The 27,467-nt window shown below is 49.2% G+C and overlaps 1 protein-coding gene across 4 annotated transcripts in view; it reads right to left on the bottom strand.

The window, feature by feature from the left end:
- Rab11fip3 (RAB11 family interacting protein 3) overlaps nt 1–27,467 on the bottom strand; it is an 84,175-nt gene continuing 56,708 nt past the window's right edge. For 2 of the 4 annotated variants that reach the window (XM_087571546.1, XM_087571549.1), the window contains 11 exons: nt 26,513–26,724; nt 24,047–24,196; nt 19,367–19,402; nt 15,004–15,097; nt 9,297–9,400; nt 5,538–5,678; nt 3,385–3,466; nt 2,599–2,736; nt 2,229–2,384; nt 1,974–2,114; nt 1–1,884 (listed from right to left, as the gene is read on the bottom strand). In XM_087571546.1, the coding sequence (XP_087427672.1) occupies nt 1,771–1,884; nt 1,974–2,114; nt 2,229–2,384; nt 2,599–2,736; nt 3,385–3,466; nt 5,538–5,678; nt 9,297–9,400; nt 15,004–15,097; nt 19,367–19,402; nt 24,047–24,196; nt 26,513–26,724 (1,368 nt within the window). In that variant the 3' untranslated portion in view covers nt 1–1,770. 4 annotated transcript variants of the gene reach the window in all.

A 27,467-nucleotide genomic window follows, 5' to 3' on the forward strand; every position in this document is an offset into this window, starting at 1 on the left:
TGTGTGCGGTAACAGCTTTAATCTGTGGTGGCTGACACATGGGACAGGATCCTGTTGGCCTCCCATCCTTCCATGCCCCAGAGGAAGAGCTACTTCTCAGGGAGCTGAAGCAGATGCCATGAGCAAGTTGGTAATTGGTGTGTTTCCCAGTGTCTCCTGGAGACCTGTGTTTAAAGTGAGCACTGCAGGGCGGACAGCAGAGACAGGCTGCAAGTCCTTACACACAGGGCTTGGAGCTGGGCACAGAAAGGCAGGGCTCCAGTATTGATATATTATACATATATATATATATATTTCATATGTATACACAGATAGTTTTCTCTCTGGAAAGTATTAAAAAAATTGATCAACCTTCAATCTATAAAAAATACCTACTCTACATGATAGAAAAATCTCTCCTCCAAGTTTACACTGATTTACACACAAGGCTTTCCCCAAAATGTACAATACGAGGCAACGTCTTAAACCGTAGTGTAGAAGGGAGGTGGGGGCGGGGGTGATAGGCAGTGAAGGGATGCAGGGCAGCATGTGTGGGCACAAGCATTCATACACTCACACTTGTGTGCACACTCATGCATGCGCACACACTTGCGCACGCACGCATGCATGCACACCCACACCCACTCACACTCACACAGCCTATGGTGTGGTCTCAGACACTGTGCCCAGACTCCAGACAGTGCTCAGGCTCAGGTCCAGCTGCTATGGGTGCTGCAGCTCTGTGGGTGGTGCAAGGGCAGGCGCAAGCCTTCCTCTGCCTCTGGGCCAGTGCAGAGCCTCCTCCACCCATCCACTAGCAACAGGACTCCTGGGGGACGCCCAGGGATTTAAAGTCAAAAGCAGAGAAGGAAACTGTTCCAGAGGCCTAGACTATTGTCTGGGAAATATAGACTTCTCCAAAGGCAGTAAAATCAGCCTGAGGAGGGTGTGGGCCTAGGAACCAAGACAGACCACACCTGAGGAGAAGCAGCACCTGCACCGGGGTCAGAGAGGCTGACAGTGTTCACCAGTCCAGGAAGTGAGTTCTAGTCAGCATGAACTAGCTGCTCCAGCCCCTACAAGAGGACCAGAGCTGATGAGTTACTGTAGTGAGGGCCTGGCCAAAGAATAGCTGTGTGGCTTGGAGGCCCTGGGTCCAAAAGTGAATGGAAGCCCATCTGGTGAGAGACGGCCTGAGCAGCGTTAAGGAGAATTGGTGGCCTATGGATCTGGACCAGACACCACATGTGCCATTTTTGCCTGTCTGTCTTTCCAGCACTACCATTTCTATGTCCATCTTTGGGTCCTCAGCTTGAAGACCATGTGGGAATGGCCAAGCTTGGGTGGCACCATGTCAACAGGAGTGAGAGGCAGCGACTGAGGTGAGGACTCATTTCCCTCTCTCTTCCTAACAGGGTGCATAGCAGAAAGAGGGGTGGGCCAGAGACTCAGCAAGGGGCCTGTTCCAGCCTGCAGACTATCCCCACATATTTGCATACTGCTGAGCAGACATGGGTGTTGTTGGTCAGGTTGGCTTGTGGTGGGAGGCCCTGGCTTCCTGATGTTCAGAGAGCCAGCTCCACTCTTCATCTGCTGTGGACTTTCCTTTCTTGCTTCTTACCGCCTCTGTGGCCTTTCTTTATTCTCCCAGTCCAGCTGCACGAGGGCCCCACACACTCTAGGCTTGGTAAGCTGCAGGACCTGCTGGTCGTGGCTCTTTGTGGCAAGACAGGGCCACTCTTGGGTGCTGTGGGGTCTATAACCAACCAGGCCAAACTGGGCGAAGATGTACTACTTGACCTCTAGGATGGATGGGTTGGTCTCCAGGATGGCCACGATAATCCTGTCAATGTAGTCCTGCAGGCGGAAATTGATCTCTTCCTGCTTCTGGATTGCTTCCATGAGCTGCAGGAAAGCAAAGGGTCAGTGCAGGGAGAGGAAGGGGCCTGTGCACAATAAGAGATCTAGGGTTATACAAAGGCAGGACAAGGTACCTCATCTCGGGAGACAGAGCTGATCTCTGCAGCCAGGGATTCTGAGAAGGACGTGGAGAAGAGGCTCTTGGCACCCTGGATGCTGAGGGTGATGATCTGTCCATTTAGCTCATCATTTTGCTCCTTCAGGTTACGGTTGTCCTAGGGGACATGGCAGTGTCACACTGGGCTATGCCCTTGCTGGGACAAGGTGTCCCCTCTCATGCCAGCCTCTCAGGAGCTTCTGTGAGGGTAGATGCAAGGGCAGAGCCACACCTGTTTGAGTCTGCGGACCTCCTGCTCCAGCTCACTCTCCCGTGCACGGCTGTTGTACTCCTGCAGGCCGAGGCTGCTGCTGCGGCCCCGTCGCTGCTCCATCTCCAGTCTGAGGAGCTGCAGGTGTTCTAGCTGCTTGCGGAGGTCCTCGATGAGCTGCGAGGCAACCACAAGGTGGGCTCCCACTGGCTGGCCTGACCACCCTCTCCTGGGAGGATGTTAAGCTGCGTTCTAAGAAGCTACTGCCCAGTGGCTTCAGTTCCAGTGGCACTGCCCAGAATGGCAGGAAACTGTTTCCTGGCCTCCACCAAACAGCAGGCTATATCAGATAATATGGGAACATGGGGAGGGGACAAATGGCCCAGCTCACCTCCTGAGTTGCTTCCTTGTCTCTCTGGAATTGGTGCCGCTCATGGCTTAGCTTGTCCCCCATTTTCCTCTTATTCTCCTGTTCTTCACTGAGCCGCTGTGTCAACTCTTCAATCTCATCCAGCATCTTCTGCTTCTCCTGCAAAAACAGACACCTGTGTGGGAGGTAGTGGCACCGCTTTACCCACATATGCAGCCTGACCCAATGGCCTGTGCTCTAGACCACCCACTCTCAGTCCATGGCAGGACTCGGTTTGTGCTTTCCTGGCATCCTGTCAAAGCTGCCCTGCTTGTGGCCAAAGGACCTTCATCTGGACAAGATCTGGCCCAGTGTCTATGGGAAGCTCCTGCGTGGCTCCTCCTCTGATTTATAAGCGTCAGCCTAGGTAGGCTGGAAATGTTCAGTTTCCCACAGGGAACTCTGTGGGGGTGCCGAGAGGGGTGGCCTCTCATCAAAGACCGAAACACAAGTTAAGAGTACTGCCTCTGCCTGGTGAAGTGTAAGACCATCTATCTTCCAGTCACCTCAGGTGAGTTGGTAGTGTGGGTCTGGGCCTACAGGTCCCAAGTCTATGGGAGAGCTGAAAGGCTGGCTTGGGTAACATGTCTGCACAGCAGATCCTTCACATCTGAGCACAGCAGGGCCCAGAGTTGCCAACCTGCCCTCCCTTGTTCAGAAGGCCCTGGCCACATGTCCTGGCTCCATGCTGGTGTGACAAGCAGAGGGCAGAGGACAGAATTTATTCTAGGCAGGGCCTTCCCCACAAGCACCAGGCCAGCAGCTCACCTCCTCAAGGCGCTCGATGTTGGCCTTCAGACAAGGTGTGCAGGACCGCAGCTCACTGTTCTCCTCATCCAGCTGCTGCAACCTGAGATACAAAGAACAGGTCAGGACTGGCTCCCAGTGTGCCTCCAAGGAGTAAGGGAGGCCTAGCTATGGAGGAACACTCAACCACTGGGAGCTGTTTTGTGACCCACCATAATCACAAATGCCATGGCTCGTCCTTACCTCACCACCCAGCTTCTCCGTGGTCTGATTTTATATTTTGAGATAGAGTATTATGAAGCGTAGGCTGGCCTCAACCTTCCCGTGTACTCCTGATCCTCTAGCTTTATCTCCTGAATGCTGAGATTACAGGTGTGTGCTACCTTGCACTGGCCATGATGGCTTTTAAAGGCACTCTGGGTTTAGGAATTTTAGGTTATAGAAAAGCTGTGGGCAGTGCAGTCTCTGCTGTTTTTTCTCTGTGGTTTTCCTTCTCATCATCTACTGTGATGCATCACAACCTACACCCAGCTGGGTTCCACTATGAATGAACCAAACCCCAGCACTATCCTTGTGTCTTTTCTCTTCCCTGGGCTGTGTGTCTCCCAGACGGTCATATGTAGTAGTAGTCTTTTCTGCAGTATATTCTGCAAAATGTGCCTCAGACTGGTTTTTGGTGGTAGGACTTGGGGACACATGTTTAGGGAAAATTCTTCCACAGTGAGGTCCTTGTCACACTCATCTGACATCCACCACCATCATGGGTCACTTGGTTAAGATAGATCTGCTAGGGGTTGGGGATTTAGCTCAGTGGTAGAGCGCTTGTCTAGGAAGCGCAAGGCCCTGGGTTCAGTCCCCAGCTCCGAAAAAAAGACCCCCCCCCAAAAAAAGATAGATCTGCTAGGTGGATCTACTTGTCTCTTAGTTTATATCCCAAGAGAGGGACCCCACACAAGCTCCGGGAGGGGTGTTTACAGACACAGCTGGGTACTCCTCTGGAGCAATATTCCTGTCTTCTGTGTACAGGCTGGCTAGGTGGCTGAAGACTCCAGCCCAGCTCATTCACACCTTGGCTGGTCTCCCAAGGGACTGTTACCATTCACAGTTCTCACCACTCACAGTTCTAGTCACTGAAGCTCTTTCCGTTGGCCCCCGCGTCCCTTTGGCACAGCTCCATCACTATGTGGGTGTGTATGGGTATTTCCATTATTGGTTGTTCCTGGAGTGGGACTGTTAATAAACCAAGCCCACGAGGTCTCTGTGTTTACCAGGCTGGCCTTATGTTCAACTGAAACTGAGTTTAATGCTGAAACCCACAGGGTAGAAAGAGAGAACCAGTTCCCACAAGTTGTCCTCTTTACTTTCACACATGTACATGCATGCACAAACACATAAATATACAGAAATAAATTAATGTAATTTTAAAATTAAAACAGAAATTTCAAGCATCTTTTCATGTGAGTATCCCTTTTTTCTCCTTTTCTGTCCCCCACTTATCCCTCCCTCTCCTTTCCTCCCTTCTTCCCTTTCTCCCTCCCTTCTTCCCTCCCTCCCTCCCTCTCTCTCTCTCTCTCTCTCTCTCTCTCTCTCTCTCTCTCTCTCTCTCTCTCTCTCTCTTTCTTTCTTTCTTTTTCAAGATAGAGTTTTTCTGTGCAGCCCTGGCTGTCCTGGAACTCACTCTCTAGACCAGGCTGGCTTGAACTCCCAGAGATCTGTTTGCCTCTGTCTCCTGAGTACTGGCATAATAGGTGTATACCACCAACACCAGCTGAGTATCCCTTTTTCTGTTACTAAGCTCTCCCTAGATGCTATACTTTCTTGGTAGACAGGTGTTCTCCTGCCTGCACCGGAGCTCTGCTCACCTGGCCTGCACCTGAGCATTGCTCACCTGGCCTGCACCTGAGCATTGCTCACCTGGCCTGCACCAGAGCTCTGCTCACCTGGCCTGCACCTGAGCATTGCTCACCTGGCCTGCACCAGAGCTCTGCTCACCTGGCCTGCACCTGAGCATTGCTCACCTGGCCTGCACCAGAGCTCTGCTCACCTGGCCTGCACCTGAGCATTGCTCACCTGGCCTGCACCTGAGCATTGCTCACCTGGCCTGCACCAGAGCTCTGCTCACCTGGCCTGCACCAGAGCTCTGCTCACCTGGCCTGCACCTGAGCTCTGCTCACCTGGCCTGCAGGTTCTCGATCTCGATGCTCTTCTCCCGCTCCATCTTGCACAGGAGCTCCTTCTGCTTCCTGGTTTCTTCTAGAACCTTCTCTTGGGCTCTGAACTCCTGCTCCTTCAGCTGCTCTTCCAAGGCATTGGCTCTGAGGGCAAAGAGGAGGTAAGTACCTGTAAGGTGCATGAAGCATTATTCTGAGGTATTGTGTACTGGCCAGGTAGCAGCTGTCCCAGGAAGGCCAGCCACTATAAACTTAGATGTGTACGACCTGAAGAAAAGGCCACAAAGAGTTGGCGTCTGAGGGCGACAGCCCTGGACAGAAAGCGAATGTGACAGCAGGTCCATACTGCTGAAGCAGGCCCCGTGTTCAGAGCAGCACAGTTAGACTGTGGTGAGCCTTAGACATTACACCCTTGAGGGCTGATCAGCTTCATTCATGTGCGGCCCTAAAGGCTGTGGCAGAGTCACCCCTAGAGACAAGGCTTCTCTCTGTCTCTAAGCCCCGCCAGGATCACTCAGAGAAGAACCCTGTTTAGGCTTGAGGCTCTGGCCTCTTCCTCAGCTTCCTGCAGAAGACAGGGATGGTCAGACACAGTCGCTGAGAAAAGCACTGCCAGCCCTGTCCACAGCTGTGAAAACGCTGAGGCCCTGGCGTGCACACTTAGCTCCTCTCTGGTAAATGAGAGCGAAGGGCAGTGCAGAGCACCAGACAGCACGGGGCTTTGTAGCACACATAAACAGGTCACACCAAAACCTACAGTGTGGGTGTGGAAGCTGTGTGTCTGGGGCTGTACGTAAAAGAGATTGATACACTATGGGAAGAAGAGGCACACATCTTTAATCCCAACACTCTGGAGGAAGAGGCAGGGGAGCTCCGTGAATTCAAGGCTAGACTGGCCTACAGAGCAAGCTCCAGGACAGCCAGGGTTACAAGGAGAAGCCCTGTCTTGAAAACCAAAAACAACTCTTAGAAATTAATGTTAGGCTGTGGCTCAGAGGGTGAGGGCCTGCTCAGCATATACAAAACCCAGAGCTGACGACAGTGAGAGACAGAGCTGGGGAAAAAAGGAATAAGTGACAATGAGTAAGAAAATTAAAACAGAAAAGAAAGTTTCAAATTCAAAACAGAAGACATTACATAGGAAAAAGGGAAAGGACAAGATAGTATCAGAGCTTAGGAAGATGAAGAAAATTAAAGTTTTGGGTTTTTTTTTATTTATTTATTTATTTTTTTTTTTTGGTTCTTTTTTTTCGGAGCTGGGGACCGAACCCAGGGCCTTGCGCTTCCTAGGTAAGCGCTCTACCACTGAGCTAAATCCCCAGCCCTTTTATTTTATTTATATGAGTACAGTGTAGCTGTTTTCAGACACACCAGAAGAGGGCACCGGATCCCATTACAGGTGGTTGTGAGCCACCATGTGTTGCTGGGAATTGAACTCAGGATCTCTGGAAGAACGGTCAGTGCTCTTAACTGCTGAGCCATCTCTCCAGCCCAAAAGTTCTAGATGATCTACCTTGTCCAAAAGAAGTCAAGGCTGATGAACAGGAAGAGAGTACAGAGAGCTTTAGAATTCCCCTGAAGTGGTGGCAAGACGGTCTGGCAGGTAAGAGTGCTTGCGTCCAAGCCTAACTACCTGAGTTAGAAAACCAGTGGTCTTGCTCTGTTTGCACGCACACACATGCCTATTTCTCGGGGTTAAAGATATAAAATTACGGGCTGGAGAGATGGCTCAGTGGTTAAGAACACCCGACTGTTCTTCCAGAGGTCATGAGTTCAATTTCCAGCAACCACATGGTGGCTCACAACCATCTGTAAAGAGATCCGATGCCCTCTTCTGGTGTATCTGAAGACAGCTACAGTGTACTTATATATAATAAATAAAATAAATCTTTAAAAAAAAAAAAAGATATAAAATTACACATTCAACACAGAAACCTTTGAGAGCCACATGGAGGCATCCAGGTGATAAACAGACCAGTAAGAATATGCAGAACAGTAGCCCAGGCTCCATGCTAGTGAAGGCCGGCAGCATCCAGAACACACCTGCTTCCTCCTTGTGTTTTCAAAGGGCCTCTCTGTGGTCCAGGCTGGCTTCAAACTTACCACACCCCTGCCTCTTTTCTTTTGCTCAGGATATCATACAGCTTGTCTTCCTGTTCAGTTTAGCTTTTGGCTAAGCCACTTGAAAAGGCTGAGGCCTGCAGAGGCCATCTAGGGCTCTGCACAGCACCCCACTTTTTTTTTTTTTTGGTTCTTTTTTTCGGAGCTGGGGACCGAACCCAGGGCCTTGCGCTTCCTAGGCAAGCGCTCTACTACTGAGCTAAATCCCCAAGCCCCACAGCACCCCACTTAGCTGTTCCTCCAGGACAGGGCTCTGCCCTCAGCCCCATAAGCCCTCCCCGATGTCCTCTGAGGACACCATGGAAGCTGCACTAATTCCACTTCCTCATCTGTAGAGTGTTGACGGTATCCGCCTCTTAGTTATTGAGCAGCAAGAGCCTCAGGAGACTTAACCTAGGACCGAGGCCAAGCGGGGAGTGTTTCCCCAGGCCAGGATCTCAGAAGTACTCATCAGAGGCTCCCATACTAGGGACTAGCTGCAGGTGGACCTGGGATCAGCTCCATGAAGAGTACCATGTCCTCCAGAAAACCCACCTGTAAAAGCTCTGCCTCCCACGTCTCTGTTCTGAACTCAGCCTCATGCAGCACAGTCTGCTCCTGAGAAACAAATCTCCCCTTGAATTTATTTGATTAATTTTTTTAAAGGTTTTTTTATGTGTGTGGATGTTTTGCCTACATGTCTGTCTGTGAACCACTCGGGTGCAATGTCAGGGGAGGCCAGAAGAGGGTGTTGGATTCTCTGGAACTGGATTTATAGACAGTTGTGAGCTGCCATGTAGGTACCAGGAATCAAACCCAGATCCTCTGCAAGAGCAGCCAATGCTCTTACCTGCTAAACTATCTCTCCAATGCCTTCTTCTTCTTTTTTTTTTCTTTTTTTCGGAGCTGGGGACCAAACCCAGGGCCTTGTGCTCGCTAGGCAAGCGCTCTACCGCTGAGCTAAATCCCCAACCCCCAATGCCTTCTTCTAAAGTGCGTGTGAGCGCATGCGCGAGTGCGTGCGTGCGTGCGTGCGTGTGTGTGTGTGTGTGTGTGTGTGTGTGTTGGAAGACAGAGGACTTCAGGTGTCATCCTTAGGAACACTGCCCATTTCTTTTGAAGCTCATTGACTAGGCTACCCTGCTGGCCAGCAAGTACCAAGGATCCTCCTGTTTCTACTTCCCCAATGCTGGGATTACAAGCGTGTGCCCCCATGCCTAACATTTTATGTAGGATTTGTATCCAGGTCCCCATGTTTGCTAAGGCAAGCATGTTCCTGACTAAGCTGTTTCCCTGGCACCATTCATATACCTTAAGTTGGTATTGGACACACTGTACACCCAAGAATAACCTTGAACTCACGATTCTCCTACCTCCCCCTCCCAAGTGTTTGGGATGCATGTATGAAACACCACACCCAGCTCCTGTTGTAAACTGTAGCTCCCCTCCCGGCTCCTCATAACTATTTTGCTTGCACACAGGCAAGTAGCCTCTGATCAACCAGTTAGAGTTCTCTGGTCGTGCCTGGCAGCCAACCAGCCTGTGAGTGGATGGGGTGGCATCAGGTAAGAACAAGTTCTCTGCAGGATTCTGCTTAGTGAGGTGGAGGATGCATGTGGTCTGAGTGGCTTTGGGCAGTGCCAGGCCTCAAGCCACACTCACCTGTGCACCAGCTGGAGGTTTTCTTGCCTCAGCCGGCCGTGCTGCTCCCCGGCAGCTGCACTGTCCTTCTCCAGCTCTGACACCCGTCTCTCCAGGAAGATGACCTAGGTAAAGAGACGACTACCTGAGGAACAAGCTGGAAGACGCAAACGCTGTGCCTGCAAGGGAACATCTGGGAGGCAGCATGGGATTTCCATACTGAAGTCGGGTCATCGCTAGAGACTATCTCATAAATCCAGAGCAATGCAGCTTCCACAGGGTCACAGACAACTCAGCAGAGCAAGGGCAGATGTCACTGGGGAATTCAAGCCCTAGCGGCCTCATGGCTTGTGCATGGGACCATGAGGCCCACCCAGACACACATTCACAGGAGAGACTCAACCGCCAGACAAAACACATGGAGGAGGCTTAGATGTTGGGGACAATAGGGACAGAAAGGGCCATGTCTCAGTCTTCTCCTCCTTCAGGAGAGAAGATACTACAAGAAGAAATGGAGAGGAGCAGAGGAAGGATTTAGCCTCAGAACACAGGGAGCCCTGAGGATGCTATGGAGAAAGAATATAGCAGAGGCGAGGCCGGGTACAGTAACGATGAAGCAGGGTGGAGAAGAGGCCCGGCAGAAGCAAACCAGAGGAGTCAAGGCAGGCATGGCTGGGAGGGCGCCCAGCTAAGGAGGCCCAGGTGAATGCACAGTAGAGTACAGTCCTGAGGTGCCGGGGAGGACAGTGCTGGGCACCATCACTGGGAAGGAACAGAAGGAACCAGGTAGAGTTGTTGCTGCCACCCTTATCAGTCTGACATGGGCCCTTGGCAAAGGGGCATGACCACGGTGCGGCACCTGGCCAGGTGGTGGCAATGTACACAAGGCAAGCCCATGGTAGTTATCGCTCTGTGGTGTTTAAAGTGAAAATGGCCCCAAAGGACTCGTGTATTTAAATGGCTGCTGTAATGGCTATTCTTGGTTGTCAGCTTGATATATCTGGAGCTGACTAAAACCCCAGCAGCTGAGTACACCTGTGAGTCCCAACCTAGGAGGGTGTGAGCCACTTAAGTGAGAGATTAACTGTAAAGAATGGAATCCTGTGCCTTGGGGTGGAAATGGTGGGAGGACCCTAATGAAGCTGAGAACTTGGAACCCAGATTCTCAAGGGTTTATCTCACCTGAGGAGGTCATCTCCCCACCCTCAGCAGAAGATGCATTCCAACAACCTGAAATACTGCCTTTTTCACCTTTGACTGTGGAAATCAATCCTTCATTGTCTGCTAAACTAGCAGTGGCTTTCTCTGGAGGAGATGTCAGGCACACAATATTGATGTTCTTCAGGGCTGACCAATGGTTGCCTCTAGACCCATAACCAGACCTAAGGCTAGGCAGGCTCCTAGGCGGGAGCTCGGAGAGTCCATGAGGAGGTGCACTACACTGACGAGCTTAATGACTTTGCTAATTCATTCAAGCAGAAGTCTGGAGAATATGTGTGGGAGTGGATTTTAAGGGTGTGGGTTAACGGTGGAAGGAACATAGAACTGGATCATGCTGAGTGTACTGATGTGGGGCCCACTGAATGAAGAGTCTAGGTTTTGTAAGGAAGCTTGTACAGTTTTGTTTTTAAAAGTGTCAAACGTTTGTTTGAATGGTCGGCTCACACATTTGTCAAAAGATGGCCTACTGAAAAGGAATTGGAGATTCATGATATCCCTTGGCTTAGTGTTGATGAGGGGAGTGTAAGGCTCAGGGAAGACGCCGTGCTAGAGTGGGCACTGTCCCAGAAGACTCGCCCTTCACTAACAGTGTGAGACAACGACTGCTGAGAGGGCGCCGCCCACCGGAAGAGCTCTGCACCTCGGTCTGGAAGAATCAGTGCAATGGGTTTAACTGGGCCCAGAAGCAGCAGGGCCAGGTGGCCCCACTGACTTGCCAACGGGGAGGGATTTACTTATTGTAATGGGCAGCACGGGCAGCGTGAATTTGACGGTGGCATGACTCGTATGGACCTTTGGTACCGGCTAATCAATCATAGTGTCCCAGGCATGACACAGATAGGAAGCCGACTGCATTTTTGTTAGCTCTGTATAAGCGGAAACATTCTAAAGCAAATGAAGAAAGACAACACTGGGTCATGGCAAAAGGGACTCTAGGCCTGTGATCCAATTCCAGGCTTGAGCCAGCTTGCAGACCCAGAAATCCCTTGAATGAAGGGATGGCCAGGTTCCCCTGAGGAGGGACCTTAATAAAATACCTAAGGCTAACCTTTCCTCAGTTCATCCCCATAGGTACCTGTGCTGAGGCCATTTATAAGGTTAACTGTACACTGGGGGAAAGGAAATCAGACTTTTCCAGGTCTATCAGTTCTGAATTGATGCTGATTCTAGGAATCCCCAAGAAACATTGTGGCCCTCCATTTAGATGGGGGAATCTGCTGAAGTCTGATTTATAGTAGGTCTGGGGGTGGGAGGTCCCTGAACTCATTCTGTGGCCATTATAATTGGGATAGATATACTTAGGAGTAGAATTCTCATGTTGGTCACTTGACCTGTGGAGTGAGGGCTGTTACAGTTAGAAAGGCTGAATAGAAGTCTTTAGAGTCTGCTTCTGCTAGGGTGCATAGTGAGTACCTGGATCCACCAGACCCCGATGCCCTTAAGCCAACAGGCTGATACAGAAGAACAGTGTTAGGAGGGGCAGTTAACCATACTTCCAAGGGAAACTGGACTGCTTTTCCACAATGGCAGTAAGGAGAGTATGTGTGGAGTGCAGGAGACTCCTTTAGGCCATCCCTTGGTGCTACTGTGCCCTGTTATTAAAGCCCATCAGAAACAATGGCCTAACCCAGGCAGGATAACAAAGAGACCCTTCAGGAATGACAGTATGGGTCACACTCCTCCAGGAAAAGGGCCAAGACCGGCTGACATGCTTGCTGAAGGTGGAGGAAGTGCAGAATGGGTTGTAGAAGAAAGTAGTTTGGAACCATGTGACCAGTTGCAAAGACACAGATCATAATAATTAACAAGAGTGTTTCTGTCCTATTTTGTTATGAATATGTTTGTTGGGTTTTTTTGCTTTGTTTTGTTTTCTTGGAGCTGAGGACTGAACACAGGGCCTTGCACTTGCTAGGCAAGCGCTCTACCACTGAGCTAAATCCCCAACCCCTTGTTACGAATATGTTTACACAGATATTTCTGTTTTTTTCCCTCAATTTCGCTGTCATGGCTATCATACTTAAATTTGAGATATAAAGGTATGTCTCTATTTGGGATTGTATGTGGGATTGTTTTATGATGTTCGGTATGATTATGACCTGGGTATTGTTTTCATTCGACAATCAAACATGACATGAGGAGATATGATTGTCAAGTGACAAGCTGGAAAATTGTCATGGCTATTCTTGGTTATCAACTTAACTAAATCTGAAATTAAATAAAACCCAAGTGGCTAAGTATACCTATGAGGAATTTTCCCCGCAAGACAGATTTTCTCTGTTATAGCCCTGGCTGTCCTGGAACACAATCTGTAGACCAGGCTGGCCTCAAACTCAGAGATCCACCTGCCTCTGCCTCTCGAGCCCTACAGAGAGATGTTTTTCTTTTATTTTGGTTGTGAAGTGTAGCCTTTAATGGCTGAGCCATCTCTCCAGCCCGAGGGAATTTTTTCTAAATTAAATAATTTGAAGTGGGAAGACCACCTTTAATTTGGGCCACACCTGCTGGCAGCTTAGAGAGAGGACATAGAAGGAAGAGGCTTGCTCTTTGCCTGCCTGCTCTCCTCTCACTCGCGAGTCCATTCCTTCACTGGCATTAGAGCCCTGCTCCCCTTTTTCTGGATTCTGGCATATGCTAAAGAGCAGGTGAGACATCCTGCCTGCGGACTGAACAACGACTAGATTCTTTGGCCCTTCCATTGCTACATGGTCACTGTTAGATAAGCTGGACCACAGCCCGTAAGCTATTCTAACACCACCCCCCCACTGAGTGTGTGTGTGTGTGTGTGTCTGTCTGTCTGTCTGCACGCACACATAATGTGTGTATATAATACATAGACTCATTCTGTAAGTTCTTTTCCCCTAAAAACCCTGACTAATACAGCTAGAGGTGGTCTCAGTTGATGAGACTGGAAATGATTAGAAAGTGTGCTCTTTTTGGAGGAAGTATGTCACTAGAGTGAGACTCTGAGGTTTCAAAAGCCCCCACCCTTTCCAGTGTTCTCTGTGCCTCGTGGCTGTGTCTTACAGTGTGAGCTGTAAGCCGCTACTCTAATGCCGTGATGCCTGCCTGCTGCCATGATGGACGTCTATCCCCGAATTGTAAATCCCAAGTTATACCTTTCTTCTCTAAGGTGCCTTGGTCATGGTGTCATAGCACAGTAATAGTGTCGTGTGTGTGTGTGTGTGTGTGTGTGTGTGTGTGTCTGTCTGTCTGTCTGTCTGTGTCTGTCTGTGTGTCTGTCAGTAGTCTGTCTGAGGGAGGCCATTGAAAGAAGCTGTGAAAGTGAAGACTGGATTTTGTTAGAGACCCCAAGATACTGGAGACGCCAGAGCTGTGAGATGTCTGCCAGGGAGAGCTGCACACAGGGAGAGAGAAGTGTGCTACAGTCAGCAAAGCTGGGAAGGTGGAGCCACCCTTTGACACTGGACATGGAGCGACAAGATTTGAAGTTTGCCCTGTTACGTTTTGGTCTTGCTTTGGCTCAGTATTTCCACTGTGCCCCCATCCTCTCTTCAGAAATGGAATGTATTCTGTGCAGTACATGCTGGAAGCGTGTAATTTCCTTTTTGAGTTTACTTATAGTTACAATTAAGAGATTACCTTGACACTCAGAGATTTAGGACTTTTAAACTATGCTGAGGCCGTGAGAGATCCTGGACATTTGAGGATGTACTACATATGTATGTATTATGAGATGGCCGCAAAACTCTGGGGCTAAGGAGGGAAACGCAGTGGCTGAAATGAGAATGGCCCCCATAGGCATGTATGTTTGAATGGTCAGTCCTGAGCTAAAGGGAGTGTTTGGGACGGAAGAGGAAGTGTGGTCTTGTTGGAGGAAATGTGTCACTGGACCACTTCCCCATCATTCCTAGTTAGCTCACTCTGCCTCCTGATTGTCTCTTAAGATGTGAGCTCTCAGCTGCTGCTCCAGTGCCATGCCAGCCTGCCTGCTGCCATGCTCCCGGCTGTGATGATCATGGACTCTACCCTCTGGAACTAAAAGCCCCAAGGAAAGCTCTGTAGTCAGCATGTGTCCTTGGAGCTCCCTAACATGACTCATATTTCCAGGCCCAATCTAGCACAGTCATTAATGGCAGTCTGGAGAGACGGTTCACTCTTGTTCTCCTATGACTGCCCCACATGTGTGTGCATTATTGTAACCTCACACATATACACACAATAAGAAAATATAATAAAATATTATGGCTTTTGTTTAGTTCTATTCATGGCTTGCTCTGCTCAAATCCTATGAAATGCCCCTTTTATAACATAAGCATTTGAGGGAATCAGGGCTGAAACAGAGGACCTAATTAGCTAGATGACACCACTGCCACTTCGACTGAGCTGTCCCAACAATATTCAACCGGGTGTGGGGGTGAGACCAGGTGTTGCCAAGCACCACCCACCACCTGACAGAGCACATGGGGACAGACAGGCCCTCAGCCCCTTTCACATTCTGGTGACACTGCCTTTCACCTCTTCTTAGCTCTCAGCATGTAGCACCTACCTTGTCAGCAATGTCCTCCTCTGGGCATTCCACAGGCTCTGGGGGAGGGTCCTCCAGGGCCTCCATAGTCAGAGTCCCCGACTGGTGCAGATACCTACAGAAAAGAACCAATAGCAGAGGGAAGAATGGGAAAAAACAAACAACGGGCTCTTCACGCAAGAGTACTTCCAAGTCTCTCTGAAAGGAAGAGGCCAGCATCAGGGAACACGCGACCTCACACCTCCTGGGGGACAGTGTTCTCCCAACCACTAAGGGGTGTCCCTGGGCCAGGCGCCTTTACCAAGAGGCTGGGAACAAGCAGATTGCCTTCTGTAGCCTGAGTCCTCCCTGCACCCTTTGGAGCCTGACAGCACAACCCTGCCAGCTGAGGGGACCAACAGGGTACTTTGGACCAGAGTGCAATAAAACACATCATTCCTCACCATGGTATGAAACAATATCAAATCCACAAGAGGTCCATCAAACATTAGTTCAGGAGCTTGGTCCTGTACAGTATACCTACATGTGTGAATTTTTTTTTTTCAGATGAGGACCTTTTTTGCTTTTAACTTAACTTATAGTCTTCCTGCTTCAGCCCTATGACTGCGGTGGACCATTCTGCCAGCTTTACAAATATTTTGTTTCTTTCTGTTCTGAGACACATCTTGCCTCATAGATATTGGCTGGCTAGTCTGGAACTCAACGTGTAGACCATGCTGTCCTCAAATTCAGAGCTCTACCTGCCTCTGCTGGGATTAAATGTTCGCACCATCATACCCAGTTTCTACATTTTTTTTTTTTTTTTTTTTGGTTCTTTTTTTCGGAGCTGGGGACCGAACCCAGGGCCTTGCGCTTCCTAGGTAAGCGCTCTACCACTGAGCTAAATCCCCAGCCCCCAGTTTCTACATTCTTAACACTGGGTTTCTAGTGTGTTCTCTGTGGAACTGACAGTTAAGGGTCCTGAGGGTGCTGTGAACCTCACAAGTCACTCAGATCATACTGTGGGCCACAGGTAGAGCTTGGTTTAGTTGAACTAGGTAAGAACCAAGTACACAGCCCTCTAGGGCACCAATGCCAGTGGACAAGAATGCTGACTAGCTGGGTCCAGACACCAGCCCGGTAGTCTCATGACACCTTGTGATGCTCTTGGCAGGGGCCACTTCTCAGGTGCAGGTGCCTGGGCAGAGATTCAGCAAATGGACACTTGCTTGTGGTGCAGACTGACTTGTTTAGCTGGAAAGGCTAATTTAGCAGCAACTCACAGACCCTTCGGGGCGTTTGTATAGAAGTAGTGGCAAGGCTGTGTGCTCAGTTTGTCCCACACTTGAGGCCAGGCTCTAAACCTGACAGCCTCACACTCAGATCTATGTGACCTGATGAAGCAACCAAGCTCAACGAGCCCACTCTTATGAAACGGGGTGAAATCTGCAAGCAAGTAAGGGGTTTTAGTGAGGTTTCAACAGGTACTTTACAGACAGCTTAGGGAAGGAGGCGACAGACTGAGGATTCAGCTGTGGCTGTTTGGCCTTATCAGTGAATGAGGCTGTTTCCTTTCTCACTGACTGAGCTTGTACATTTCCTTTTTCCCTCATGAATGTTTTACCAGGAAAGGAAGCAAGCTCCTGTGCTCTGAAATTATAACCCATGCAGCACCCCGGGAGACTCGCTTACTTCCAGAGTCTGCTCTAGTGTGTTCTCAGAGCCTTAAAGGTGCCGACCAACAGTAAGTTCTCAGTCAGTCACTGCTCTTGAACAGGACCTTGCCCTCATGGTGATGCCACGCCCAGGACAAGGAACTGCCCACCCTACACCCTAGAGGACACTCTGGGCAAGGGCCAAGGCCTGGGCCTATCTCAGGATCCATGAACAGGCTGCCCCATGTACCCAGCATGTGGCCCTCTCGCTGAAGCTGAGGTTGTCAGGCATAGGAGTGTGGCTTATTTAATCCCCAGCAAGAAGAACGATTCTTCCTTCACCAACTTCCACTCAAGAGCCCCTAGGAGACGGGCATGAGGCTCTGGGACTCCTGCATTTTGCCCAAAGAGGTAAAAGTAAATCTCTGCTGTGAACCCCACTGGGCCAGCTCTGTCAGATGCCAAGGAGAGGTCCTCATCCACTTCCACAGACAGGGACAGGGGGAAGAGACAGGTCAGAGCCCGAGCTGCACACTGCAAAACACCCATCTTAGCCACAATACATAAAGGGCTGGGCGGTCTGCAAATGAATTACATGGCAGCCATCTGTGCTTCCTGAGAATTCTGAGGCAGAATTAAGGGCACAATGGCTTATAAATCTGCATCTGTGCTTTGGCATTCTGCAGGTACACTACAGGGTGTAGTTCTTACTCACAAATTAACTATGAACGTGGAGGCCGAGTTTTGTTGTAATGAATATGAATCCATCTGACAAGAAATCTAAACTCTGGGACTATTTCAAAGGATCAGGCTTCACTGCCACCCTCCGCAGGCCGTGCGAGTGCTGACTCTTCGTGCTGTTGGGCACTGTGTCTAGAGAAAATCAAACAGCTGCCCTGGCCCTGGGACTTAGCAAGGGAGGCCGAGCTCATGTGGCAGTTCTTCCAGGCAGTTTGCTCAGGACAATGCGAGCAGGGTGACCAGCCATTCCTTGCCTAACTGTAAGGACAGCCGGGTGGCTGTGGCATTACTACAGCACAGTCCTTCTTCAAGAGGTAATGACCAGAGGAGGTCAGGTGTAGGTACTGCCTGTCTCTCCAAGCTGCCAGGAGGCACTGCTCCCAGATGAGGGGTATGAAGGCACAGCAAGACAATTCTACCGGAAATGCAGTGGCCAACGGAGCGTCCAGGTCAATAGGTCCATCTTCGCTTTGCTCCTCATAGTTAAAAGAGAAAGAGGCCTTGCAACAAGACTCATGAAATTTATTATCTTTTTGTTTCCTTTCCTTTTTCTTTGTTTTGAATGATTTGGGGGATGGACCTAAGGCCCATATGCATTAGGCATGCACGTTATCACTGAGCTATGGTCCCAGAATTTTTGTAAAAGTTTGAAATCGCTAAGTTGAATCTCCTGCCTCAACCTCCCAAGTAGCTGTGATTACAGGCCTGTAGCAACAGAACAACTAGAATTCTGGTCTTCTGAAGCAAAGACAACATCTTAAAAGTTTCCAGAGAGAGAAAAACCATAAACAAACGAGTTGTTAGACTTAGTAGCAACTCGAGTTACTAAAGGCTATGACTAATGATTCCAGAAAAATCTAAGAAAAACCATAATCTTAACCCAAATCAACCAAAGAACGCTCCCACTCAAGGTCTCATGCTTTACCTCCAGGGCCTCCCTTCTCAGGAAGCCACAGGAAGACACAAAACAAAAAGAAGAAAGGCTGGGGCAGGGAGCTGCATACCTCAATGTCTAAAACAAATTCACAAGGTGTGGGGAGACACACCAGGACCCTGGTGTGAAACCAGGAGATTTCCTGTAGACACAGAAGGGAATGCTCCCCATGGCCGCACGAGAAGGCTGGCCAGTGGAGACTGGACGACTGAAGACAACAGATCAGCACAGGGGTGACCATGGACTCAGCAGAAGCAGCAACTTGTCTTAGAAGGAACCATGTGCTACCTGGGCCTCGCCTTGAGAAGGGTGTCAGAGTCTGAGACGCTGAACAAGGACGTCCGTGAGGACTGTCCAGGAGCCAATTATCCGGCAGAAGCACAGCTCACCTTCTACAGCAGGAAATGACAGCAGCCAACCCCAAAACAAAACGAGACTCTAGCAAGAGCCAGCAGCAAGGTGGTGGTGCACACCTTTAATCCGAGTACTTGGGAGGCAGAGGCAGGTGGGTCTCTTGAGTTTGAGGCCAGCCTGGTCTACAGAGTGAGTTCCAGGACAGCCAGAACTACACAGAGAAACCCTGTCCCAAAAAGCAAACAAAACAAAACAAAACTCCCACAAAAACACCAGAACAACCTCCTTCCCCACAAAAACAAAAACCAAGGCGCTAGCAAGTCCTATTCCCCACCCTCTCTCCTCTCTGTGTGAGCCACTGGGCTGGCAAGACCACAGGCTGGGCAGGCGGCCACAGAGCCAGCTCTGAGAGGCTGCCTCCTATAGCAGACACAGGGAGCCTGCTGCCCAGTCCAGCCTTCACAGGGAGTGTGTAAGGGCAGAGAACAGGAGGAGCTGCTATGAGCCCCAGGTCCATATCCAAACCCACAGCCCTAGAAATCCTTTCTACAACCACTCCCCTTAATTGCTTTCTATCCCGAACCATGAAATGTAACTTGAAAGTCTGAATTAAAAGACAAAACCAAACCTAGAAAAGAGTATTTTCTAAAATGTTGTTCAGAGACTATGACTATGAGTATATTTCACAAGATTTTCAGCAAATGATCGAGGCTCTGCCTACCTTGCCACCTTCCTGCTGGAGAGCCGCTTGGCTGGGCTGTGCAAAAAACCAAACAAACAGGAAAACAGTGTCAGGGAACAGACCGAAGGACAGGAGGAAGCAGGAAGCTTGGGCTGGGGAGATAGCAGGCACAGGCATGCAGCCCCTTGCCCCCGGCAAGCTGCATGCACAGAATACCCACTCTGCATGGCAGAGGACATGCACCGCACCTTTGGTAAAGGGTCTCACTAAATCCTAGCCCCTAAGCCCTCAAAAGAAACCAAGCCCAATGCCGAGACTACAGCTGACTACACCTGGGCCCACATCACCAGCCACTGTCATGTCCCCAAGTGCTTCTGAAGCCATTATTCCGATTGACTGGCTATCACACAGGTCCTCCTATGATAGGAGAGTGTGTAGTCATTTTGACTTGGGTCCTGAAACTTCACACTGCAAATATCTATAGGGTGGGGATTTAGAAACTCTTCCTGGCAATCCCAGAGCAATAACAGGGGCCACCTACAGCAGCAAGAACAGGCTAAACATGCCTCTTCTGACTCTGAGCCAATCAAAGCACAGCCTCCCTTCTGAAGCTGTGGGTGTGTGTTCAGGCACAAGAACCACCTCTTTCAAGGGCCAGGCAGGTGGTCTACCTGGAGAGGTGCACACTGCTCAAGTCATCCCTTTATCAATTCAGCTGGCTTCAGAATCAACCTTTGTGGTGGCTCTGGGACCTACACAGCTGGGATACATTTTCATTTGTGATGCTATATTCTGCCAACAGAGGTCACTGAAGAGACAATGACAGCATGGCGCCTACAGATGGCTCAGCTGTGCCACTTTGACAGAGCTGCAGACAGCTGAAGGGGTGGGTAGTGGGATTTGGACCCCTTGGGTGCTGCTCGCTATTCCTGCTCCTTATAATTCTTGTCACTGCACTGGTAGGCAACTTGTGCACCTACCCTCACGACTCGGTCCCTGAGCAGCTACTGTTTGGCTCCCTCTCCTGACTGGACTCTTGACTAGCACTGTACAAATCTGCTTTTACCTTACAATCATGGACACTCCTTGAACAATTAGAACAGATTGCTCTGTGAAACTATCAGCCTCTGGACCAGCAAAGTCCGCAACAGTTCACAATTTTCAAAATATACCTCTGAGTCAATCAGACAGACTGCTTGATTCTATAAAATGGATCGTTTTGAACGATGCCCCCGGTACCTGAAGAACACAGCAGCTACAGGAGTGCTATGTGGCCCCTTCCTGCTATGTGGTAAGTTCATGAAGTGTATCCTGAGGCAATCCATGAAGGCCAGGAGACACAATTCGGCCTTTCAAAAGTATTTGGGGGGGTTGGGGATTTAGCTCAGTGGTAGAGCGCTTGCCTAGGAAGCGCAAGGCCCTGGGTTCGGTCCCCAGCTCTGAAAAAAAGAACCAAAAAAAAAAAAAAAAAGTATTTGGGTACTAGTCTTAACTGTGTCCTATCTAACGTTAAAGTCACTCTACATGTACAGAGCCTTTACCCGTGAGAGGTCCCCTAGTCATAGTGAGCCACATACTAGTCTGAACCTGCCCCACAAAGCCTAACTGGTATGATCACCATCTTCGAGACAGGTTTTCAGCACTGAAAACATCTTCAGTGACTCAGACAACACACATATCTTCTCTCACAACATATCTGTAACTCAAACCCACTCATCAATGGTAGGATGGTTCAGCCTCAGAAGAAGACGGCGGGCTCCTCATAGCACTGAACACATGGCAGGGGCAAGCCTGTGTGCTCTACACTGAGAAATGGAAGGGTTTCTGGAATCACCAGAGACCAGACTTTCTTTTTCAAGTCTTGTCAAAACATGCCCTCAAAGAATACTACTGGCTTTGGGACCAGGACCGCACCAGGTTCCCTCTGATCTTTCCAAATGGCTAAAGGCCTCTAGTTCTGTGATGCTGCCCAGAACACAGGAAAAAAGCTAACATGTCACAGGTACCATGATGGGAGCTGGAACAGGGCAGAGGTGCAGATCCAGTCTGGCTAAAGCCCTACAATGGTGGGGCAGACAAGGGGCAGCCTCTACTAGACCACCAAGCATGCTCCACTCCCGGGACGGTCTGCCTTTCTGCCATAACAGCGGTGTCCAACCAGAGCCTGTGTGGTCACTTGCCACCTGTACTTAGCAGCAGATGCGATTGGTAGCATCACATGCAGCCCTTCTCTTCTCCAGACCCTTCTTCTAAAAGTCCCCTAGCCAGGGACATGTCCCTCTTCACACTGAGCCAACGACATCTGGTGAATGTTGAGGTGAACTAAGAACCCAAAGATGTTTCCTGAGTTTGTGAAGTTGCAAGGAGCCAGCGAGGGGAACTTGGCTAGAATGCTGGTTCTGCTGGAACCTGTCACAGAGACAGAGGGACAGAGAGGAGAAAAGCACCGGAGACAGGCCGAGGAGCAGCAGGCATGAGGGTCAGAGCAAAGTAGCAATGCTAAGTACCTCCGACTTTCAATGTACATCTACCCAACACAACACCAGGCCTCCAGAGCACAAGTGAGCATGACTAAACCAGCATTCTAGAAAAAGAACTACTCACGAATTGTGTTCTGTTTTTTCAAAACAAGGGTATCTCTGTATAGCCCTGGCTGTTCCGGAACTCACTCTGTAGACCAGACTGGCCTCAAACTCAGAGATCTGCCTGCCTCTGCTGGATTAAAAATGTATGCCACCACTGCCCAGCAATAAATTTTATTTTAAAAACCCATCTTTAAATTCCCCAGCTCTGGTTCCTGTGACTCATTTTGGTAAATGCTGGATTATCCTCTTTTGCAGACTGTTTCCTCCTACGGGGACAGCAGCCAGGAAGGTTGCCACATGCATAATGGTGAAGGGACATACACACCAAGCTAGATCAAGGCATGCAGGGATGGCTGGGCTGCAGGAAGAGTCCCACTGTCGGAGTGCCTTGCTAGAAGAGGTGACCAGAGCAGGGGCACCTTAGACTACACCCAAGAATGAAACACTGCAGTGGGAGTCTCCTGTCAGCACAGTAGACTAGGTCCTACATGTTACCTATTCATCTCAAGGTCAGTCAGGCGGGCAGAAAGATCTTCAAGGCGATTGATCTGTTTGTGGCACTGGCTACAGTAAAACTCAAAGGCCTCGTCAGTGAGGACGGTGCACAGCTTTGAGGCAAGAGGGTTGGAGCTAGAAAGACAGAGGACCAGTCAGGAGAGAGGAGGTCCGGTTAGGTTATCTTTGCCAGGCATGAGGGAAGAGGTGTGAAAGGCACAAGTCAGAAGCATAGGGAGAAAATGAACTGTCCGAGGGGCTGTCTGTGCTCTTGGGACAACCATGAGCTGTCCTCACATCACCCTGAGGAGCCTGGACACCCACCAACTGTACACATCCCCACTGCTGGGCAGTGCACAAAACCAGGCAATGAGAGGTAAAGCACAAAACTCCACTTAACAGGAAGTAAATGTATCCACAGCCTCCTCCCCTGTGGAGGTCACCTGAATGTGACATACAAGTGTGTCTCAAGGGGAATTTATTTGCTGGGTTTTTGTTGTTATTTTGAGATGATATTACTGTCTCAAGCAAACAAACAAATGGTGCACTGGCAGACTCGTGCTTTTGAGAACTGGGCTAACTTGGGATTCTGTCAACTTCTGGGGATGCTGGCTGTACTCCCATGATTCCAATTCAACAAGCTTGTAGTGCACGGTCATAATGCATCTATTCAGGGCACTGAAGTCAAGTGGGCATTCCTACCCTCATTCCTACGGTAGGACCCACAGACTATGAAGCTATTCTGGAAACTCGATTTAAAGAATGATAGAAAGGAATACATAAAATGTAGCATGGAAATTACAATTTAGATTGAAAACACCAGGTAGGAGATGGGGCAAACTTCACAGACAGAGGGCCTGCCACATGGATGCAGAAATGCCAAATTCTGGAGTAAGCCCACTACTTCCAACTCAAAGTCCCTGGGACTCCCTGCAGGAGGACTGAGTACCCAGGATGCACTCAGAGAGCTGCTTCACAGTCAGTGCACTTCCGAGGTGGCATATGAGCAGGAGGGCCAAGGTGCAGCTTACAGAGAGCCCTCCCAGCACTGGTGCTACAATATGTGCTGCTGTGGTAACCGAGCTGAAGCAGACACAAAAGCAGTGCAAACTCAGGAACATGAAAGCAAACAGGAGATGCTGGCAATATGGAAGAGCGGCCAGGCCAGGCCCAGACCCCACTGAAAGGCAGCGGTTCCCTCGGATGGAATGCTCAAGAGGGACTCGCTGGGTCTTCAGACAAACCAGGCAGAGTCTAGTGAGCGTGTATGTCAATGTCCTGAGGCACAACTTAAGAGAAAGTGAGCATCTTCATCTTGCCTACTAGGCATCAGAACTTGGTTTACTTAAAGCTAGAACTTTTCAGAAAAATTTGGGTGGTATTATTAGCATGTGTCAGAGCCTGGCTGATGATTCTACAGTGTCCCTCAAAGACAGCCACAGGCCACGGAGTGATCAGTGACAAACAAGAGGGTCTCAGCTAGCCTTCCCTCTGGGACAGACTCAGAACTTCTCTGTGTGGTTTTAGCTACACAGCATTAGACAAAGCAAGCTTCCTGACCAGCACAGGACCCAAAGAAGAAGATTCCCCATTAGTAGGTTCTGAGAGGGAGTGGATCATGAACAGTGCAAGGTGTCACCTGGGAGTAAGAAAAGCAGGGTCTTCGCAGTCCAGCTCCCCGTTACAGAGCGTCTCCGGGGACAACTCTGCCTCACTGCCCTCACCATAATCTTCAAAATGTTCTTCACTGCCAATCACCATGACGACAGCTTGGCTGTGGGGGCGGGATCTACAAAAGACAGACAGAGGCGATTCTGAGTCACAGCCACAGACACCTGATGGGATGCATACTCTTTGGCAAGCCACAAGCCTGAGCCCCATCAACACAGAAGCCACACTGCTAAAACAGAACAGAAGCAGAAACAGGTGAGATCCACTTCCAAGGAGTGAGCTGCTACTTAAACTATTTAGTAACAGGTATGGAACTTCAATTCATAGGGGCTGCTGCTCACCTGGGATAAGGAAGACAGTAAGGTGACAAACCACGCTAAGCGCTGTCAGTAGAGTCAGAAGGGCCTATGCCTTCTGGCTCGGGCCACAGTGCTCCAACAGGGTTGTGGCTTTTAGTTTGACACCCATGAAACTCACATACGTGTCCAGTCTTAGCAGCTGGACACCACGTCAGTAAAACGGTAGATCACATGCTGTCACAGCTGCCCTTACCTGTGTAATCTCTTCATGGATCTACAAGGTCTAAAGAAATAGATGGGTGATGGTGGTATAAGCCTTTGATACCAGCACTTAGGAGACAAAGGCAGGTAGATCTCTGTGAGTTCGAGGCCAGCCTAGTCTAGAGCGTTCCAGGACAGCCGGGGCTACACAAACACAGAGAAATCTTCTCTCAAAAAACAAAACAAACAAAAACAAATATGAAACAAAAAATTTCACAGATAAACAATTAAGTTTTTCAGTAACTTCTTTTGGTAGTGTCAGGGCTAGAACCTAGGACTTGTGCACATGAAACAGTCAAACTTTTAAAGTGCTTGTTGTTATTATTGTTGTTTTGAGACAAGGTCTCACTATGTAGCTCTTGGCTGGCCTGCAACTCAAGATGTAACCCAGGCTGGCCTCAAACTCACGAAGATAGACCTGTCTCTACACCCCAAGTGCTGGAATTAAACATGTTTACCACCATACCTGTCAATTTTTAAGTTTTTTTCTATTTTTTTTCCAAGATTTATTTGTTATATATGAGTACACTCTCGCTGTCCTCAGACACACAAGAAGAAGGCATCGGAGCCCCATCACAAATGGTTGTGAGCCACCATGTGGTTGCTGGGAATTGAACTCAGGACCTCTGGAAGAGCAATCAGTGCTCTTAACCACTGAGCCATCTCTCCAGCCCCCAAATTTTAAGTTTTAAATGACATTTTTATTTATTATTTATTATGTCCATATGTGATTGATGTAGAGTGTCACAAAGATACGTGAATATTATGTCCTCCAGCTCTGACCTGAAGACTGTGGTAATGAACCAGGCATGGTGGTGCATTCCTTCAATCCCAGTATTTGGCAGGCAGAGGCAAGCAGATCTCTGTGAGTCCAAAGTCAGTCTACATAATGAGTTTTGGGACAGCCAGAGACACATAGTGAGACCCTGTTTAAACAAATGATTTTGTCATGTGGTAGTGATTATTTAACCCCAGCACTTGGGAGGGAGATGCAGGCAGATCTCTGAGTTCAAGGCCAGCCTGATGTTCACAGCAAGTTCCAGGACAGCTAGGCCTCCACAGAGAAACCCTGTCTCAAAAAACTAATAATAATAGTACTAGTAGTAACAGTGATAATATTCTAATTGTGCTAATGGGTTGAGGACATAGCTCAGTTGTTAAGAGTGCTTCTGAATATGAGTATTAGCTTCTGGGGATGGAGAGATGGCTCAGAGTATTGACTGCAATTCTAGAGGGCCCACACAGCAGCTCACAATGTCTACAACTCTGGTTGCAGGGAATCCTATGTTTCTGGTCTTTGTAAGCACCTGTACTCACATGCACATACTGGCGAGCACTCATGCACATGTATGGGATGGACAGACGGACACACACACACACACACACACACACACACACACACACTTTCAGATAATAAAAAAGATTTTTAAGTGCTTGTGTAGTATACACAAAGACTTGAATTTGATCTCCAATACTGTGTAAAACTGGTCCTGGTGGTGCACAGCTATAATTTCATCCCTCAAAAGAGATCAGAAACACAGTATCACTGTTGAAGACATAGCAAGTTCAAGGCCAGCTTAGGATATTCAAGATCCTATTTAAAAAACAAAACTGTACTTACAAATGTCATAAGACTAAGTTAAGGTTTATTTATCTCTTATAACTTCTCTGTCTCTACAGTCAGTCATTAAGACATTAAATCCAGGAGAGTCCCAGCAGGAGAAGTGTCTATCTCACAAGTTGATGTCCGCTGGGTGGAAACCACACAGGTGCAGCTCCAGAGACAGCAGGATGCTACATACGGCTCAGACGGCACAGAATGGGGACTCCATAGGACACGCACACACATCCACACACAGAGCATGAGTACAGACCTGCCTGGGAGCAGCAGCAATGCACCATGGTCAGGCTCCTCCATGGTGTCCAGGCACTCTGAGGGCACCCCTGAGCCACCAGCACTGTCCACGTCCCCTTCAGGCTGTAGCTCAGGGTGCACCAGGGTGCTGGTGTCCTCATCTGTGAAGGTCTCACACTCACTATAGGTGCTCTCTGACCCCATGTATGCACTGTCCGTCACCTCGTTGGCCTAGGAGAGAAAACTGACAGTTAGCCTGGGCAGCTACAGAGGCCACATTGCAGAGAGGATATGATACCAGCGAAATTAACAACCATATCCCTCAACATCAACACTAGCTTATAAATCAGACTTGGGGTGTGCGTGCGTGCGTGCGTGCGTGCGTGCGTGTGTGTGTGTGTGTGTGTGTGTGTGTGTGTGCATGCGCGCACATAGACTAAACCCGGGGCCTCAGATGCTCTATGTGTTCTGCCATTTAGCTGTACCCTCAGCCTCTTATTTAAAAAAAAAAAAAAGACAAAACTATACATAGGTGGGCAACTTGTACTCCTGGCATGCAGACGATAACATGAGTTCAAGGCCAGCCTGGGCTTAATAGAAAAGTCTTGTCTCAGAAACCAGCAGTGGAGTCATTCTGCAATCAGCTGAATAATCACATCTAAAAATACAAAACATCCCAGAGTCACAGATGTTCCCAGGAGAACCACTTGTTTTGTGGCTTCTGGCCTGTTACTTTAGTCAAGGAACTAACAACAGTGTAAGGTTATACCATTTAAAATTAATCCTGCACCAGCTGGCGGGATGGATGGCTCAGTGAGGAAAGGCACCAGCCACCAAGCCTGATGGTCTGAGTTCAATCCCCAAGACGCACATGGGAGAAGGACACCTGACTCCCACAGAGTTCCCGACCCACACACACTGTGGCACACCCCTGCCATAAACACATACACAATTACTAAATGTGCTGGGTGGTG

Source organism: Rattus norvegicus, chromosome 10 (genome assembly GCF_021556685.1).
Source record: "Rattus norvegicus strain SHRSP/BbbUtx chromosome 10, alternate assembly SHRSP_T2T, whole genome shotgun sequence".
In the NCBI taxonomy this organism is placed as follows: Eukaryota; Metazoa; Chordata; class Mammalia; order Rodentia; family Muridae; genus Rattus; species Rattus norvegicus.